Genomic DNA, 20,994 nt, shown 5'->3' with positions numbered 1-20,994 from the left:
TCTCATTAAACAAATATTCGAAGCATCAAAATTTGATTCAAAGCTTTTTTCTAATCGAATTACTCGAGTTAATCGATTAATCGTTGCAGCACTAGTGTATAGTATTGGTATATATAGTATATTACTAACAATATTTTAGTACACTGTATACTATAACACAAAAATATATGAAAAGTAGACCTAAATATAGTCATATACTTTATATACATTTTTATGCGTATAGTTATGTATTAATACTGTCCATATAAATTTAGATGTATTATATGCTGTATACGTATATAATAAAGTACACCTTAATGTCATATCCATATACTGTACATGTATTTCTATTTCTATCCAATGCATACTATATTATAATTGTTAGGTTTATTTTACATAGTGACGCTGCACATTTTTAAAAATAATATTAGATCTATTATGCTTGTACAATTGCAACAGATAATGTGCATATGTACGTACAATATGTATAGGTACTTTAGAATGTATTAATCAAGAGTGCTATGTTACAAAATATTGACAATGAAATGCCTTGGGCTTTGCACTCCAGACCACTAGAGTGCTGCAAGCTGTGCCGAAACAATTATTCTTAGTATATGCGTTTGTTTTTCCCCCCAGCTTTGTTCATTTATTTATTTTAACAAATGAACAAACTTATGTGACCACTAAAGGGTTTAAAAGAGCTTCACTGACTTTCCCACAAGCTAATTGTTTGATCTAGTTGGCTTCAAGTCAGTTCCTAAGATGTAACGCAAACCTAATCCAACTCAAACGTCGTAATTCTTACCTTACAATTGAAGTCGTATATATTCTTCCTTTTTACCCACTTTCTGCCTTCACATGGCAATTCCTGGTAGTGTGTGATTGTTCTCTGGCTTTTCTTCACTAGGCTATTGAACGTGTTGTGATTTTTGTGTTCGCTTCCTTGTTACCTAGATGCGACGTCTGCCTCATGTTTCAGTGCCATTGATGGTGATAGCTATCCAATCCATTTGAATTATTTCTACCAGGCAAGGCTCCTAGTATAATTGAATTGGACGTCTTATCGCCGTCATTGACAGATGAGTTAAGCGTGAAATCATCACTATGACCCTATTATGGAAAATCATTACCTTTCTTCCCAAAACTGTCTAACCCAAAAAATGTCCTAAACAAAAAAAAAAAAAAACAATACAAAAAACACAATGCAAACTTAAAAATATTGTTTATACGTAGTCCCTAAAGAGATATCGAGAGAAATGAAATAAATTTAAACCATCTGGGACAAAGACAGCGAGAACGAAAAGTGGTATTTGACATATGGCATGTTTTTTTTTTTTTTTGTATATGGCAAAATGGCTTTTGGCATTTTTTTGATCATATGGCAGTTTTGGGGGGGCGTTTGACATTTAGTGCAGGCCATGAACATCCATGCCATTGACGGCCATGAACGTCCAAATTTCCCATTCATTGTCAATGTCAGAAAAACGTGTGGTTGTGATTTTTTGACAATATACTTACCATTACAACGCATTGACATTGAACTGGCACCATCAACTGGCAATACATTTTCCTGCCATTAAAAATGAATGGGAAATTTGGACGTGCATGGCCGTCAATGGCATGGACGTGCATGGCCTGCAAAAAATGTCATGTACAAAAACAAAAAATGCCGTATGCCAAAAGCCATTTTGCCATTTACGAAAAAAGTGCCATTGGCCAAAAGCCATTCTGCCATATACGAAAAAACTGCCATATGCCAAAAGCCATTTTGCCATATATCAAAAAACTGCCATATGTCAAAATGCCATTTTGCCATATACCAAAAAATGCCATATGCCAAAATGCCATTTTGCCATATGCCAAAGAACTGCTACATGCAAAAAAACTAAAACAAACAAAAAAATGCCATATGCCAAAAGCCATTTTGCTATATGCAAAAAAACAAACAAACAAAAAAAAAACGGCATTTGCCAAAAGCCATTTTGCCATATACCAAAAAACTGCCGTATGGAAAAAAACAACAAATGCCAGCCAAAATGCCATTTTGCCATATGCAACAAAAAAAAAAAAAAACGGCATTTGCCAAAAGCCATTTTGCCATATACCAAAAAACTGCCATATGAAAAACAAACAAATGCCAGTCAAAATGCCATTTTGCCATATGCAAAAAAAAAAAAAAAAAAAAAAAAAACATATGTCATAAGCCATTTGCCCTCTGCCAAAAGCCATTTTGCCATACACCAGAAAAATGCCATATGCCAAAAACCCCCAAAACAAACAAAAAAAATGTCATATGCCAAAATGCCATTTTGCCATATGCCAAAAAACTGCCATATGCAAAATACAAAACAAAAAAAAATGCCAAAAGCCATTTTGCCAGATACCAAAAAACTGCCACATGCAAAAATGCTAATTTGCCATATGCAAAAAAACCCCGAAAACATATTTTAAAAAAATGCCATATGCCAAAAGCCATTTTGCTATATGCCAAATACCACTTTTTGTTCTCGACCCTACTGCCATTTGGTGCACACCAGATAGAATGTGGTGCACACTAGAAACAACCTGGTGCGCACCAGAAACAATCTGGTAAACATTATATAGCATTTAAGCTAGTGGACTTTTGCTATGCAAGTTAGCCATTTGTTAATTTGTAAGACCCTTATTTATCTATTTTAATGTATCGTTTGAGGCTAAGTTCAGGTGCGCATCGGACACCAGCAGTTTCGGCGTGCTAAAAATTATAATACAGGATTTAGATGAGCTTTACTTCAATCTTGGACTCAACTAGCACATGAGCTTAGCCTCAAATGGTATAAAAAAAATAAAAAATAAATGAGGATTTAAGTACAACAAAAAAACAATTTGCTAACTTGCATAGCAAATGTCTGCTAGTTTAAATGCTATATTATGCTAATGTTTACCAGATTGTTTCTGGTGCACACCAGATGGTTTAAGTTTATTTTATTTCTGTTGATGTAATTTTAGGGGCTCCGTATGTTTAAAAAAAGTTCAAATGGATTAAAATTACTGTGCATAAAGACGCAAGTTGAGCTTTCTTTCAGTCAGTGAGAATAAATTGGAGCCAATTCTGGGAAAGCCTTCCTCTCTGGTCAAAGAAAAGTTTTCCTGAGCTAAAAAAACTAAAGGACAATAAATCTGGTTTAGCCAGTCAGGGTGACCATTCAGAGGTTTTACGACCAATTAGAATTCAGCACACGCCGAAGATTTGCTGTCTTGTTTTTGTCGTGTTGTCTTCAGACAGGAAGTGCTTTGCCACGCCACTTTGGTTGCCATCGCTCTGCTCGTTTTCCCGTCATCGTCGATCGCCCAGGACCAGCAAGGTGATGTCCCTCTTTAACTCTTTCACTGTCATTGATGATGAGAGATGTCCAATCATGTGGCGTCCAATCATTCGTCTACTGTGCATTTCAACGAGTTTATCATGAAATAACAATTCAAAAACTTGACAACAGATTCAGTCATATATGAAAGTCAATAAACAAACATGGGTTTTCGTTTTCAGATGATACACACCGTCTACATGTGACGATCACGTCGGGTCAAGACACTCAAGCTGAACTGGGCGCCACGCTTACATTGACCTGCCTGGTGTCTCTAGACGGGTCACCGCCCGCCCCCTCAACCAACGGCCGGCACGCCGTTTTGTCTCTTCCACAAGTCAGGTGGAGCCTGGTCAGATACGCTGAAGGAGAGGAGACTGAGATCATATCGGCCCGTGGTGACAATGTGGTGGTAAGCGCGGCCTACCGGGACCGAGCCTCGCTGCCACGTTATGCCGTCTCTCCGGCTGATCTGACCCTCCGACTGGACGGGTTGAGGTACAGTGACGCCGGCAAATACCGGTGCCAGGTGCGGCAGGGACAAGAAGAAGACTCTGATGTCACGGAGGTGCAGGTCAAAGGTAAAAATACAGGAGGGAAAAGCCACTGGGTGACAGGGAATATTCAAGCAATGTAAACACAGGTCTGGTGTTCCACCGTGGGGACCGGTCCAGAACCCTTAGGGACTTCACCTTCGAGCGGGCCCGAGAGGCCTGCAAGGAGGTAGGGGCCCAAATAGCCACGCCAGAGCAGCTGCTGGCGGCCTACCACAGCGGATTCGAGCATTGCCACGCAGGCTGGCTCTCAGATCACTCGGTCAGGTGAGGACGCGATGAATCCAGTTTGAAAGCGGTTTTAAATCGGTCCAAACCCAATTTCAATGCACAGTGTAAAACTCATTGCAGTGTAGAATCATTTGGAATCAGTTAGAAATGTGTGAGAAATGACTAAAAGCTAACGTATATGAAACCAGTTTGAAACCTATGTGAAACTGATATAAAATTTGTAGAAAAACAATTTCTTACAAAACATTTTCTAAAAAAAAAAAATTAAATCCTTTTAAATCTTTGCAAAAGCAATCTGAAACCAAAGTTGTTTGTACTTTTAATCCATTTCACATCAATTTAAAAATCACTTCAAAATCCAGTTAAATGATTCCAAATCTGTTTGAAACCACTTTCAATCTGAAAGCAGTGTAAAACATGTGAAACCAGTGCAAGCACAATGTAAAGTTTAGAAATTAAATTCTAAGTGCAGCAGTATCAGTTTAAAATCATTTTTTTGGAACAGATTTTAATCCGAAATCAATTTGAAATGCGTAAAACCAGTTCAAAACGAAATAAAAATCTAAGTGCTTTTTAGAAATAATTTTCAATTCTGAATGAAACTTTTGAAATTGTTTTGAAATCAATTTCAATTCTGAGCAAAACATTTGATACCAGTTTATACTCATTTTTAAACTAATTGAAAATAGTTCATAATAATATGAAATCAGTTTGAAACCAGTTCAAACCATTTTAAAACCCATTTACACAGAATTGGAAATCAATTAAAATTCTTTGTCAAACAGTTAAAATAAGTGTAAAATCATTTCTAAACCAATTTAATATCCATGTAAATTGAAATGTCTGTGTAACCAATTCCAAAACCGATATGAAATATAGGTGAATTCTAAAACCAGTATAAATCCATTTGCAAACCTGTTGAAATTTGGGTAAATCTGGAATTGCAATCTTAAATCAACTGAAAACAACTATGTAAAACCCATTTGAAATTGGTTTGAAACCCATTTAAAAGCAGTTCCTCTTCTCAGATCTGTTGTTCAGAAGCCAAGAGAGGACTGCTTGGGATTCCCAGAAGGCCTTCCGGGCGTGCGGACCTTCGGAACGCTGGCACCTCAGCAGCCGCTTGACGTCTACTGCTACCTGGGCCCTGTCGAAGGTTTTTAACAGATCTTCTACGTTCACATTATGAAAGCATGTTTTCATGACAAACATTTCCACAAATCCAGTCGGTGAGGTGTTCTGTTGTTCGGCCTCCCATGGTTTCACCTTCAAGGAGGCCAAAGCGTACTGCCTAAGCAACGGTGCAGAGCTTGCGAACCCTACTCAGCTGTACACCGCTCCCAACCATGGACCTAAGAACTGCAGCTTAGGGTGGCTGAAGGATGGCAACGTGGGCCAACCGTGGGAGTGCTGTGGGGAAACGCCTAGCAACCAGACGGATTTCCCCGAGGCTGCCATCCGCCATAACGTCTACTGCTTCAGAAGTAAGAAAACTTTTTCATTACTATTCAATAACGCACAGTTCCTCACGAGTTCTTTATGACAACTCCCCAGATGACTCCACTTCATCATCACCATCTCCTCTCACCACTAAGTCAGAGCGTGTCAGCCATCTTCTCACCACAACGACCCAGTCCTGGACTTCAGATGATCCTCGCTCTGCACCTGAGAGTCATTCAGCATCTAATGCCAGTCCGGAGTTACTCACTGAGGCAACATCTAGAGCAGACGAGCCAACCACCCCCTCAGAGGATTACCAGAAGACTCGAAACATGGATTTGACATCACCTCACACCGAAGAACCGAGTTCCTCTACAACCGTGTCGCCCATTTTGGTTAACAAAAAAGCACCTGAAGACCATACAGAACCTGGAGAGGAGAACCTGACATGCAACTGCTTGGTTACTACGGAAACCAAAATAATCACCTCATCAGACCCATTACTGCATTCAAGTAAGTCATCAGAACTGGCTTGCAGCTGTTTGACGTCAACTGAAACCTTTAAATTGCTATTCCAGACTTTTTTTCATGAACATAGCATAAACAGTACCTTATTGTACCTCACGGTATCTTATTTTTTACTACACTTTATTAATATGACGTGTTCTGTCCTCACTAAACGTTAAGTTATTCAGCCTTACAGGCATCAAACAAGGAAATTGGGCTTTTTGAAGCTTTTTACTACCTTCATTTTTGACAATTTGTAAAGCTGTAACGCACATATGTACACTTATGTTCAAAACAACACACATTTTAACAAAAACACACTTGACACAAAAAAATGGTGTTCCAATGTAATAGTCTAATCTGATCAATATGTTAATTAGCCGAATTTGAATAACAAATGTCCGCTAGCTTAAATGCTATGAATACTAACGTATTTACAATTCTCATAGCAAATTGCTCACACGTTACTCCACAAACTTTAGCTGTAAATTTAATTACAAATGCATACACAAACATATATTAACTGAAACAATTTACAGCCTTATGTTGGCCAAACCAGAGCGCAGCTGTCCTTTATCCATGTCAGAGTCTTAAGGCGACAGTCCAGCCATACCCAACGCTGCCACCAGAAGGCAACATCATTAAACAAAAGACTTAACTTTTGGAATTTTTTGGATTTGGGTGAATTTAAAGGGTTAATTCCGATTTACGCGGAAATTAGGTTTAAGTCGTCAGCATAGGAACAGAACACGTTTGTGACCTGGGGACTACCTGTATTCGAAAGTTTGTTTTGCTCAAAACAAATACAAAAATACACAACTCCCACCCAAAAACCCCTACCAGAACCAGAAAAAAAATCGAATTTTTTTTAACAAAAACTCAAAAAATCACGGACAATCTCGAAAAACCCAAAATATGAATCCAAAAACAGGAAAATTTTAAGTAAAAGCCAAAAAACCTGCAAAAAAAAAAAAAAAAAGTAGCAGCAAAAAAAACCCACAGAAAAACACAAAAACTACATACAAAAAAACCCCCAAATTTGTAGAACCGAGAAAAACTCCAAAACACACAAAAACAAAAAAGTACCCCCCAAATTAGAAACCAAAATGATTTGACATTTTAGTTTTACGTCGTTATAAGGCATTAGTTGGGCACCATGTTGACTGCGAGGAGCGAATGAATGTGGGCGTTCATTCATTCCATCTCAGTCAACATGGATTGGACGTCCAGCACCGTCAGTGGCAACCAATGAGTTGACAAGACAGTGACACGAACATACAGCAAAATTTCTTGGACCAATGGATGAGCGAGCAAAGCATCCCTACACAATTCCTCTGAAAACTTCATCATATATGTCCCATTACCGTAATTTTTGGACTATAAGGCGCACCTGACTCTAAGCCGCCACCCACCCAATTTGACACGACGGCATTTGTTCATAGATAAGCCGCACTGGACTATAAGCCGCAGCTGTCCTCACTGTATTATTGGATGTTTACACCAAAAGATATCAACCAATAACACTTTATTTGATGGCGGCATCATAAGACTGTCATAAGACCAAATGAAGCACCATGAAGCTTTGAACCAATTGGCTGCAAAGCTTCATTGCCTCAAGAGGCTTCATTTGGCCATCACTGCTCCCTTGGGTTATACATTGAGCCTCTGCTGCCACCTGCTGTCAACACTTTTGTCGTCCAACTTGCCTCCTAGCATGCATTGCAGTGCTACAGATGTAAATAACAATCAAAATTCATGTTCTGTTCTAATTATTTCTTCAGTTACTCTTCCAGTTGTTTCATTAATGGATAGTTATGGTATTGAGTGACACTTTATTAATAGCTTGATAGCAATAGCTTGATTGGAATAGCTTGATGTACCTTAACAGAATTAAGCACCTTGAATACCACAAAAATTATCAGTATAATCACCCCTAAATGTTTAGTCTCGTTTCAGTGAAATGTTTTCTTTTTTTTTTTTTTTTTTTTTTACACTAATCCATGAGATATGCCAAGTTTAACATGTAGCTTTCTGGACAGGTGAGCTCTCTGTTGCGACATTGACGCCAGCGACACCAACAGTTGAGGTCGTCACATCCTCCAAATCACATGGAACCTCCTCTAGCTCCCTCTCAGAGGTGCGCACCTCCGTTCCACGCAGCACAGACCATGCGGGACTCCTGGAAGCAGTCCAGGATGGTACCACACACCAAGCTACAAGGGAAACTTCTACCAAAGTGTCAGATGATTGGTTGGAAAGGACTTCACAAGGAAATCCAGAACTGAAACAGACAAACTCGTCAGAGCTCCACACCGATCTCGAAACACAGACTACTGCCTTCACACAACAGGACTCTGGATTGCACACCGAGTCCAGCACTGCAATTCCTCTTACGCGGCATGAAGCCATCAGCACAACCAGTGGACCAGAAGGAGGACATGAAGAGAAAAACACTCATGTGGTCTCAGTTAAAAAATGCTTAGGGTGTCACCTTAAAGACCACAGTTTGACGACCGACCCGACTGCAAACTTTGAAAAATCCACAGCCATGGCTGCAAAACAAGGAGTCATTTTTGGTAAATTCAGTTTAACAATTTTCTCAGAAAATTCACATAGATGAAATGAAAATATCAATAGAAAGCTAGTTTTAAACTCACTTAAACTTGAACACCGGTGATGATGACGATGAGTGATAAACATGAATTCTATTTGAACTGGGATGGCTACCATTGAGTGATAAAGTTTTAAACTGTAACATTAATTATATACAAGACATCAACACTATAAAAATACAATTAATTTACAAGAATTAAATTAACTCCAGTAAAAATGAAATGAAGTTGCCAAATTGACACCTTACTAAAAAAAAAAAAAAAAATTGTTATTGGTGCACAGGACGCTCTCATACTATTCATGAAGTAATGGCGCCCTCTTGTTGTAAAAGTCCATACATATTAAAAAGAAAATTAAATCGAACAAAATTTTTAATAGGATTGTTATTTAATATTTTAAACCCAACCAAATGCAAAAGATAAATATGTAATAAATATATTCATTTCTTTGTATTACGATAATTAAAATAATCTTTAGTTTTTGTCATTCTTTATTATCTAATAACAAACGTACAACAGTAAAACAATATTAGAGCTGGAACTAACGATATTTTTTTATTATCAATTAATCAGACAATTAATTAAACAATCTATTAATCAGATAAATACCACTTTTTTTCCAATTACCTTCACAATTTAACATGAAGTTGTTTCAGGTATGTTGTAAGTAACAATTAAGACAAAATGGATGACTATTTCTTTAAAAAATAATATTTTATTATAGTTTTATTAACTTAAGTAATTCGATTGGAAAAAAGCTTCGAATCAAATTTTGCTGCTTCGAAGATTCGTTTAATTAGGGTGGCGTTGTAATGATTTGTTTTGAAAGTGTTTGCATTTCGTTTTATTGATTTGGGGGGGATACACTGCCCTCGAGTGGCAACAGTGAATATGACATATCAAATTTAACATGGCTGAACCCAGCTGCTCCCTGTTCAGACCAACAAAAGGTATGTTTTTGTTTGAGCTAATGTTTTTTTAATGCATTCGTAATTTAGTTTATAGGTATACTTAGCCGGTTTTTGTGGGCATATGTGTTTGAACGATTTGTTAAGAGCATTGTTTTAAAAAAAAAAAAGTTAATTTTTATAGCATTTAAGCTGGCAGACTTTTGCTGTGCAAGTTAGCCAATTGTTCTTTTGTTGTACGTAGATCCTCATTTATTTATATATTTTTTCATACCATTTGAGGCTAAGATTAGCTATTTTAATTTATTTTTAAATGAAAGTGCAATTCTTAATAGTTTGAAGAAACACTTTTATTTTGTCCCAGGCTTCAACTGGGACCGTGTGCTTTGGTCAGATGAGGCCAAGATTGAGCTTTTTGGCAACTAACACTCTAAGTGGGTCTGGCGTGCCACGAAAGATGCGCATGCTATAAAGCACCTCATACCCACTGTGAAGTATGGGGGTGGGTCAGTGATGCTGTGGGGCTGGTTCGCTTCCAAAGGCCCTGGGAACCTTGTTAGGGTGCATGGCATCATGAATGCTTTGAAATACCGGGACATTTGAAATCAAAATCTGTTGCCCTCTGCATGAAAGCTGAAGATGGGTCGTCACTGGGTCTTTCAGCAAGACAATGACCCTAAACATATGGCCAAATCTACACAGAAATGCTTCACCAGACACAAAATCAAGCTTGTGAAACATTATAGGAGAAGATTAGGAGCTGTTTTGTTGGCAAAAGGGGGTTGTACAAAGTATTAACACCAGGGGTGCTAATAATTGTGACGCACATTATTTGATGTCAAATAATTATTTCTTTATGTGGGATTTTTTTCCCACTGAATTAATGCACTTGTACTGAAGGTTGGATTTTTCTCTTTTTTTCCATTAAGGTCCCATATTATTTGAATGAAAAAAAAAATATTAGAAGCTAAAAAAACACATCTTAACCAGGGGTGCCAATAATTATGGAGGGCACTGTACATAGGAAAGTCAGTTACATGCAGTGACACTTTTCGGCCACCGGGGGGGGGGGGGGTTTAGGCTGCCCCCCCCCCTTAAACTCCGCTTATGCCTAAAACAATTGTCTGGGATAAAAGAAAAATTCAAGTATACAAACGGATGCTTAAGACACTGTTTAGCATAATCACTTATTAGCTTAGCGCTCCGTGCTTCGTAGTAACGTCTCATCAACAAAGAATACATACAATCCAATTGGCTTATTTACTCACCTCTGACAGAGGTACTCTGGATCTAACAACACAAAAGAAAATCAAACACTCGACACTTCATAATACAGTATTATTTATTCAGCAACTCAACCTGAGTGTAGCATTGAACTCTCCCTCTCTTGCTGTAATCACTTGTGCACGCGTGCAGCCTCACATTACACACAAACAAGGACCCAAACGGGACTGCTAATAGCTGCCGGCAAAAACATCAATTTCGTTGGCAACTAATTTATTGATCGATTTAATCGATTACTTGTTGCAGCCTTAGAAAATATGATACAAATGAACAATAAGTTGTTATAAATGATTGCAATTGTTTCCGTTACAATAATAAAAAAAAAAAATAATAATAAAATGTATAGTTTTAGTAGTAGTTTATAGTAGTTATTTATAGTACATTATAAATAAGTAACTTGGTCCAACAGGCTAGTTAGATTGGCTTAGAATGAGAAGTGGGCGGGGCCTATCAGGTATAACTCAGATTTCTGCTCCAAATACTGTGTTTACTGTTGCTTCCTTTCAGTTTTGTTTTAAAATTGACAAAAAATATGATAATTATGATATATATCAGCAAAGTGAGTCAAACTATCTTCAGCAAGGCTAACATATGACATATTTGCTTGTTTTCTGCAGACCTGTGCGGTGGGAGACCATGTTTAAATGGCGGCACATGCCTGGACGGCGAGACGCCCAAGTGCCTCTGCCTGCCCGGGTATGGCGGCACCTTCTGCCAGTCAGGTAAGAAATAACCCGACCTCCTCAGAGCGAACATTCCACCTCATCACACCTCGCCTTCCAGATTTGGAGTTGTGTGAGGCCGGTTGGGTGAAGTTCCAAAGCTTTTGCTACCGTCATGTGAAAACACGGCAGAGCTGGGAGGGGGCGGAGCAACACTGCCGGATGATTGGGGGGCACCTCATGTCCATTATGAACCCTGAGGAGCAGCACTACATAAATGGTAAAGGCTCCTGTAAACCAAAATGGCTGACTTTTGTATCTTTTTGAGGATGGATTCTTCAGACTTTTTTGTGGGTCTACTTTAGTGCTGCAATGATTAATCGATTAACTCGAGTATTCGATTAGAAAAAAATATTCGAATTAAATTTTGTTGCCTCGAGTATTCGTTTAAGTGGTGTTGTTTATTTTGAAAGTGTTTGCAGACCTCTGGTCTGCCTCTTTTCAGATGGCTGAATCCAACTGCTCCCTGTTAAGACCAACGTAAGCCAAGTTTTTGTTTGAGCTAATGTTTTTTAATGCATTCATGATTTAGTTTATAGGTGTAATTAGCTATTTTTTGTGGGAATATGCGTCAGAACCATTTTTTTAGAGCATTGTAAAAAAAAAAAAAAATCACATTTTATCGCATTTAAGCTAGTGGACTTTTTCTATGTAAGTTAGCCTATTGTTCTTTTGTTTTACATTGATCCTTATTTTTTAAAAAATTTATACTGTTTGAGGCTTGATCAGGTATTTTAATTTTTCATGTTCCTTATCCAATTACTCGATTATCCGAACTAACTAGTCCAATTGTTGGCTGTTTTCAACAATATACATCAAAAATACAGACATTGATTGACTGAAAATGGTTCAAGATTAGATGAAATGTCTTGTTTTCTCATGTATATTTATAATTGCTCTTCACCTAAAATTATATTTATTTTATCCGATTACTCGATTAATCGAAAGAATTTTCTGTCGATTACTCGGTTACTAAAATATTCGATAGCTGCAGCCCTAGTCTACTTATGATGAACATGTCTACCAAGTTTCATGGTGCTAGATGGAACTGGTTTGAGGGGCTGAATTTTTAAAGTGTGACTGTTCCAGCCCACTATACTGTGTAATTGACGTCCAATTCATGTTGACTGGGAGAAATATCATTCTCCCCTCCCAGTCAACACAGATTGGATGCCTAGCGTCGTCAACGGCACTGAAAGATGAGCATTCACACCCAGTCCTTTTAGTTCAAATGAATTTAATTTCTATCTATTTAATTTCTGTGTTGTCAATGGTAGGCATTTTGGGTCACTTCCCTGTTAATTGTAAGGTCATTTCTGGCATATTTTGGGGCATTCCGGGGTCACTGCCTGTTCCTTGGTAACTTTCTGTTGATTTTAGGGCATTTCCAGGTCACTTTCTGATAATTTTGGGTCCCTTCCTGTTGGTTTTGGGGCACTTATGGGTCACTACTGTTGATTTTGGGGCATTTCAGGGTCCATTCCTGTACATTCTGAGTCACTGAAAGGTGAGCAATAACAGTCAGTCCTCCTAGTTTTAATGAATTAGACTACTATCCTTGTTAATGGCAGTTTATTAAGGGCTTACTTGGGTCATTAAATTAGTCAAAGTGTTCGAAGGATTACAAATTGTTTAACCTTGATGGTTAATAAACTTTAATTTTTTTTACATAATTAGAGTTGTCTGATATTATCGGGTAGCCAATAATATCTGCAGATAAAAGCATTTCTAAAATGCTATCAGATAATATCGATATTGGTTCTGGGCTAATATGCGTATTGCCTTCAAAGTGAATGAAGAAGCCTTCTGCTTTTGAACAAAGGCTGGTCGCAGCTTAGCATATAAATTATGCTTGTTAAGCATTTCAGACTAAGATGCTCGGGATTTGTTACTGTACGTGAGCAGACCATTTGCTCAGACACCATGCATCCATGGTGCAAAATTTAAATGAACAATAAATGATTGAAAAATAATGAGTTATAACAGAAAGAAATAGTCACTAAGAAAACTAGAAAAGTAATAAAATACAAAAATCTGTGCAAAATGCATCTTGGGAACTGTCATTGCATTGGCATTTTCTATGGTTGCCTTCCTGTATTTGTAAGGTTTTGGTCGTCCCCTAGTGACTCTTTGGGGTAACTACTGTACACAGAATTTAATTGTGAATTATTTCGTATTTTAATTATGGACATTTTGGCTCATTTCAATTTATTTGCTGAAGTTTGAAGCATCCAGTGGGAGAACACAATACAATTAGCCGTAATATGTTAAGTCCACAACCGCGTATATCGGTATCTGTTTAACATTTGTATCGGATTTTTGGAGTTGGACAATATCGGGATATTGGATATTGGTTAGTCTATCGCACAACTGTACTTACAATATATGTGTGTGTGGGACTATCTGCAGTTGGGCATGGGCATTAATGTAATTTAAAATGGCATTAAAAGTGGTATTAAAAAGCATTAAAAGAGATTTGCCGATACGTGTAGAAACCCTGTTATTGGAAATGTTTTGTCATTTATTTAAAAGAAATGATACTTTCTTAAAAAAAAAAAAAAAAAAAAAAAAAACTTTATTTTTAGAAATAGCTTGTATAAAAGAAAATGCAAATATGTTTTTTGTAATGAAAAATGTTAATTTACAAAATATATTTGAAAATTATAAAATATCTAATAAATAGTTCCATAATATTAAAATAATAATTTAAAAACTATTGATACACTTTATAGGTTATTGAGAACCATAACCCAAATGATTTTGTTTTTATAAATAAAAAAAAATTCTTTTTTTTTTTTTTTTTTTTTTTAATTTACAATTTCATATATTTATATCAGGGCTGTCAAACGATTAAAATTTGGCAATTCAAACCATCTCTAAAATATGCCATATTTTTCTGTAAATTATTGTTGGAATGAAATGACAAGACACAAGACGGATATATACATTCAACATACGGTACATAAGTACTGCATTTCTTCATTATAACAATAACTCAAAAGATGGCATTAACATTATTAACATTCTCTTAAAGCGATCCATGGTTAGAAAAACTTGTTCTTAAAAGATAAATGTTAGTACAAGTTATAGAAATTTTATATTAAAACCCCTCTTAATGTTTTCGTTTTTATTAAAATTTGTAAAATTTTCAATCAAAAAATAAACTAGTAGCTCGCCATTGTTGATGTCATTACACCATGCTCACTCCCCAAACCCATAAAATCATTTAGACCCAAGCGCCAGCAGAGGGCGCCAAATAACAAAAAACAAGTAACAAGCGGACATTACACTTCTGTCATTTTAATCTGAGCGGGGCATGTGCGTTAATTGCGTCAAATATTTTAACGTGATTAATTTAAAAAATTAATTACCGCCCGTTAACGCGATAATTTTGACAGCCCTAATATACTGTATATATAAAAATATTTAAGAATATTTATACAATTCATATACAATGCATATGTTGTAACTGATACCTGGCGTCCACATATGTCCAAATATGGCCACTTCAAAACGAAATGAAGGCCTTTTGAGACTTTTTGTTAATATACTCATAATAGACCTCCATCCTAAATTTCATGTTGCTTCATGAAACTGGCTTTGGTGGCTGAAAGTCTTTTTTTCCCCAAAAATACGCATGTTGTAATTGAAACCCCTGCATAGATCTTGATGTACAGTAGTAGAAATTCTCCAGTGTTTAATGGACACTAGAAGCTTCTCTCTGCATATCAGCATGAGAAATCTGCTTCCACATTCTTAGATTTCATGCCGCGGAACCCTAAAAGTGGTTGTGTAGGTGTCTAGGAGACACAACATCAGCCTTTAATGTTACGAGGATACCGTTAGTGTTTGGTCTCCTCCCCAGGAAATTTAGATGCTATCTAACGGTCTCCTCCTTAGTCAAGTGTGGGCTTCCTTTGTCCACTTCACTGTACTGTATTAGTCAGAAAATACACCTTTTGGACGGATTAAAACTTGCTGTCAAGCGATTAAAGTTTTTTGAAAAATATATAAATACAAAAAAATTACAGATTAAAAGACTTGTCATCTGCGCTTTGCCGATTTGTTGTATATAGTCGAATCGTCTCAAAATATGATTCTAATTCATATAATAATGCTATTTAAGATTTTTTTATAATACTGTCATTGGCACTTCAACGTCCAAAAGACTAAGACGAAAATTAAAAGGGCTGTCCTAAATAACACTGCATCAGTGTCACATTTTGGGGTAAAAAGCCAGAGTTTCCATTTGCCTGAGAACGTGGATTTCACCCCAACCCCCCGTGTCCTTTTGCCGGAAAATAGTGAGCTTCGGGCAGCCACAAGAGAAGAGCGAAGCACCTGGAGCCTCCATGCCGGAGGTTCTCGTGGTGCTCGAAAATGTTCACATTCTTTCATTTTGCTCGTTCATTCACAGTATATCTGACAATAAATGCAAATATCCGCCTCAGATTAAAAACAAATCCAAACTCTGACTATCAGCCATATTTCCTCTGTTGGTTTTAGAAAAATATCGAGAATATCAGTGGATTGGACTGAATGACAAAACCATCGAGGGAGATTTCCGCTGGTCTGACGGCAACCTGCTGGTGATTACATTTTCTTTCCTGTGAACCCCCCAAAAATCGCTTATTTTCTCTGCTTTTTAAACATGATGTTCTTCCTTGTGTGCCTGAGATTTATGAGAACTGGCACAGAGGTCAACCCGACAGTTACTTCCTGTCCGGCGAAGACTGCGGCGCCATGGTTTGGCACGACGGGGGGCGCTGGAGCGACGTTCCCTGCAACTACCATTTGCCATTCACCTGCAAAAAGGGCGTCTGTGAGTGGGACGCCTTGCTTGACTGTTGGCGTACTTAGCTCGATATATACAGTGGGGCAAATAAGTATTTAGCCAACCACTAATTGTGCAAGTTCTCCTACTTGAAAATATTAGAGAGGCCTGTAATTGTCAACATGGATATCTGTAAATCACATTGTTTGATTTTTTTCAAGAATTTATTTGCAAATCATGGTGGAAAATAAGTATTTGGTCAATACCAAAAGTTCATCTCAATACTTTGTTATGTACCCTTTGTTGGCAATAACTGAGGCCAAACGTTTTCTGTAACTCTTCACAAGCTTTTCACACACTGTTGCTGGTATTTTGGCCCATTACTCCATGCAGATCTCCTCTAGAGCAGTGATGTTTTGGGGCTGTCGTTGGGCAACACGGACTTTCAACTCCCTCCACAGATTTTCTATGGGGTTGAGATCTGAAGACTGGCTAGGTCACTCCAGGACCTTGAAATGCTTTTTACGAAGCCACTCCTTTGTTGCCCTGGCTGTATGTTTGGAATCATTTTCATGCTGAAAGACCCAGCCACGTCTCATCTTCAATGCCCTTGCTGATGGAAGGAGATTTTCACTCAAAATCTCTCGATACGTGGCCCCATTCATTCTTTCCTTTACACAGATCAGTCGTCCTGGTCCCTCTGTAGAAAAACAGCCCCAAAGCATGATGTTTCCACCCCCATGCTTCACAGTGGGTATGGTGTTCTTCGGATGCAATTCAGTATTCTTTCTCCTCCAAACACGAGAACCTGTGTTTCTACCAAAAAAGTTCTATTTTGGTTTCATCTGACCATAACACATTCTCCCAGTCCTCTTCTGGATCATCCAAATGCTCTCTAACGAACCGTAGACGGGCCTGGACGTGGACTGGCTTCAGCAGGGGGACACGTCTGGCAGTGGAGGATTTGAGTCCCTGGCGGTGCATTGTGTTACTGATAGTAGCCTTTGTTACTGTGGTCTCAGCTCTCTGTAGATCATTAACAAGGTCCCCCCCGTGTGGTCCTGGGATTTTTGCTCACCGTTCTTGTTATCATTTTGACGCCACGGGGTGAGGAGCGAGTTGAAAGTCCGTGTTGTCCAATGACAGCCCCAAAACATCACTGCTCTAGAGGAGATGGTGTTCTTCGGATGCAATTCAGTATTCTTTCTCCTCCAAACACGAGAACTTGTGTTTCTACCAAAAAGTTCTATTTTGGTTTCATCTGACCATAACACATTCTCCCAGCCCACTTCTGGATCATCCAAATGCTCTCTAGCGAACCGCAGACGGGCCTGGACGTGTACTGGCTTCAGCAGGGGGACACGTCTGGCAGTGCAGGATTTGAGTCCCTGGCGGCGCAAGGTGTTACTGATAGTAGCATTTGTTACTGTGGTCTCAGCTCTCTGTAGGTCATTCACTCGGTCCCCCCGTGTGATTCTGGGATTTTTGCTCACCATTCTTGTTATCATTTTGACGCCACGGGGTGAGAGCTTGCATGGAGCCCTAGATCGAGGGAGATTATCATTGGTCTTGTATGTCTTCCATTTTCTAATAATTGCTCCCACAGTTGATTTCTTTACACCAAACGTTTTACCTATTGTAGATTCAGTCTTCCCACCCTGGTGCAGGCCTACAATTTTGTCTCTGGTGTCCTTCGACAGCTCTTTGGTCTTGGCCAAAGTGCAGTTTGGAGTGTGACTGACTGAGGTTGTGGACAGGTTTCTTTTATACCGATAATGAGTTAAAACAGGTGCCATTAATACAGGTAACGAGTGGAGCCTCGTTAGACCTCTTTGAGAGCCAGAAATCTTGCTTGTTTGTAGGTGACCAAATACTTATGTTCTATTCTAATTTGGAAATAAATTCTTTAAAAATCAAACAATGTGATTTTCTGTTTTTTCACATTCTGTCTCTCATGGTTGAGGTTTACCCATGTTGACAATTACAGGCCTCTCTAATCTTTTCAAGTAGGAGAACTTGCACAATTGGTGGTTGACTGAATACTTATTCGCCCCACTGTATTTTGTGTTTGAAGGGCCACGTATATCTTTTTTTTATTTATTGTACTGATACTAATTAAAAAAAAAAAAATCTGGATTGGTTATTTGATCGCTAAAGTATTGATACTCAGTTACGAGTATTTGTTTTTGCACCACTAAATATCTACTACTAAATTTGATTCTGCACTATCCTCTATTATATTAGTAGTTAGACAACAAAAGAATTGGACGTCTAGTGCCGTCAATGTCACTGAAAGATGAGCAGTGTCAGCTTGTCTTCCCATTTGAAATTCATTGGATGCCTATTGTTGTCCATGACAGGCAATGAGTTAATTTTTGATCACTTTCTTGCTAATCTTAGGGTCATTTCCTACACATTTTGGATAATTTCCTGTTGATTTTGGGGCACTTCTGGATCACTTCCGGTTCATTGTCGATTTCCTGTTGCTTTTGGTGCGTTTCCGGGTGACTTTCAGTTGGTTTTGGGGCGTTGTGGGTCACTTTCTGTTGATTTTGTGGATTTTTCAGGTCACTTCGTGTACATTTTTGGTAACTTCCTGTTAATATGGGGGCATTTCCAGGTGTCTTTCTGTTGGTTTGGCAACATTATGGGTCACTCTGTTGATTTGGGGTGACTTTCTAAGGACTGTTGGGGCATTTTTGGGTCACTTCCTGTAGATGTCAGGAAACGTCCTGATATTTTATTGGGTGTCTCTGGGTGATTTTCTGGTTTGTGGCATTAAGGGTCACTTTCTGTTGATTTTGGGGAATTTTTAAGTCTCGTTGTGTGTACATTTTGCTGTTGATTGCTGATGATTTTTGGGCCATTTCCAGGTGACTTTCTAATTTGTTGTATGGCATTCAGGGTCACTTTCTGTTTATGTTTGGTCACTTTTTGATGATTTTGGGGAATTTTCAGGTGACTTGCTATTGGTTTTGTGGCATTCAAAGTCACTTTCTGTTAATTTTCTGTCACCTTCTGATGGTTTTGGGGCATTTTTGGGTCACTTCCAGGGCAATTTGGGTCACTTCCTGGCTATTTTTGGGCATGTCCGGGTGACTTTCTGTTGGTTTTGGGACATTAAGGGTCATTTTATGACGATTTTGGGTCACTTCCTGATAATTTTGGGGCATTTCCGGGTGACTTTCGGTTGGTTTTGTGCCACTAAGGGTCATTGTCTGTTTATTTTGGGTTACTCTTTAAGGATTTTTTTTGTGCATTTTTGGGTCAGTTAGTGTACATTTTGGTTCACTTCCTGGCTATTTTGGGGCATTTCTGGGTGATTTTTTGTTGGTTTTGGGACATTAAGGGTCACTTGATGATTTTTGGGTCACTTCCTGGTAATTATGTGGCATTTCTGGGTGACCTCCGGTTGGTTTCATGGCACAAGGGGTCATTGTTGATTTTGGGTTTGTAATGATTTTTTGGGGATTTTCGGGTGACTTTTAGTGAAATGTGTGTGAAATAGTAATACTTTTTAATTGACAATCATCAAGCATTTCAAATCAAACAAAGAAATAGTAAAAAATAGTTTTAAAATATTGATAGTGCATAAAACTCTTTGATTTACTATTAATATTATTTAATGAATTAAAAAATATTTTTAGATAAATAATAATGATATCATTAGAGAAATCATTTTTGAAAATTATAAAGCATTGTAAGTGCTCTTAAAAAGTAGTATGTAAAACTGAAGTAAATTTTTGTAAACATTTTTTTTTACACAGATATTCCATCAGATAATTAAAAATGTCAAAATATATAACGTGCTGACATGTATATTTATTTTCAATAAATCATTTCACAAATGATTGATAGAGCTAAAAGAGTTAAACTGGATTAAAAACAAGTTGAATGAATGCAGGAAACGTATGAATTTGATGTCTTCCGGCAGCGTCCTGCGATGAGCCTCCGACGGTTCCCAACGCCAAGCCGTTCGGTAAGACGCGGGCACGTTACGAGACCTTTGCCAAGGTACGCTACCGCTGTGACGCGGGCTTCGTACAGAAGTTCCACCCGGTCATCAGTTGCCTGCCCAGCGGACGGTGGGAGGAGCCGGCAATCATCTGCTTGCCTGGTAAAGCCCCCCAAAGCTAAAATTTGTTTAACAATTCTTTTTGATTTTCAATTCTTTTTAATTTGTGTTGATGTTCTACTTGTTGTCATCTTCAGCTGATTCACTCGTTTCCCAGCGACTCGGTACAACTACTCAGCCACGTCACGAGGGGTCATCAGTGAAGGTCATCACGGAGGTCCACAAACAAAACAGCTAGCCTGTCCATCAACATTAAATTCGATTTAGCTTTCCAAGCATCCGACTAACCTTAGTTGATTGAATCAAAAGCGTCGTAATTCGAATAATGCAGCTGAATGGTGTCGGCAAACAATTTTGGCTCACTTTCATGCATGCATGAATTTTGTTGTACTTTTTGCTCACCAAAAGGATTCTATTTTATTAAAGCAAACATGGCGGGAGACTTGTGCTTTACTTTTTCTTATTACTTCAATGAATGTACCAATTATTACAAAGGTCTTGGGAATCTAAATGTTTGGTGGCTTGATTATTTGTAATAAATAAATTGAGCAATTATTTAAAGGA

General features: G+C 38.0%; 1 protein-coding gene across 1 annotated transcript in view; it reads left to right on the top strand.

Annotated features, from left to right (window-relative positions):
- Nucleotides 1-20,994, top strand: part of LOC130915243 (brevican core protein-like) — a 25,666-nt gene extending 4,672 nt beyond the window's left edge. The window contains exons 3-15 of the mRNA XM_057835136.1: nt 3,241-3,323; nt 3,506-3,904; nt 3,967-4,144; nt 5,137-5,264; nt 5,335-5,592; nt 5,663-6,061; nt 8,095-8,631; nt 11,477-11,581; nt 11,643-11,801; nt 16,088-16,170; nt 16,259-16,403; nt 20,290-20,472; nt 20,568-20,994. Of these exons, the coding sequence (XP_057691119.1) occupies nt 3,241-3,323; nt 3,506-3,904; nt 3,967-4,144; nt 5,137-5,264; nt 5,335-5,592; nt 5,663-6,061; nt 8,095-8,631; nt 11,477-11,581; nt 11,643-11,801; nt 16,088-16,170; nt 16,259-16,403; nt 20,290-20,472; nt 20,568-20,668 (2,758 nt within the window). The 3' untranslated portion in view covers nt 20,669-20,994. The remainder of the gene's footprint in view (nt 1-3,240; nt 3,324-3,505; nt 3,905-3,966; nt 4,145-5,136; nt 5,265-5,334; nt 5,593-5,662; nt 6,062-8,094; nt 8,632-11,476; nt 11,582-11,642; nt 11,802-16,087; nt 16,171-16,258; nt 16,404-20,289; nt 20,473-20,567) is intronic.

This window comes from Corythoichthys intestinalis, chromosome 4 (genome assembly GCF_030265065.1).
Source record: "Corythoichthys intestinalis isolate RoL2023-P3 chromosome 4, ASM3026506v1, whole genome shotgun sequence".
NCBI classification, from domain to species: domain Eukaryota; kingdom Metazoa; phylum Chordata; class Actinopteri; order Syngnathiformes; family Syngnathidae; genus Corythoichthys; species Corythoichthys intestinalis.
This window is presented reverse-complemented; position numbering and strand designations above follow the sequence as displayed.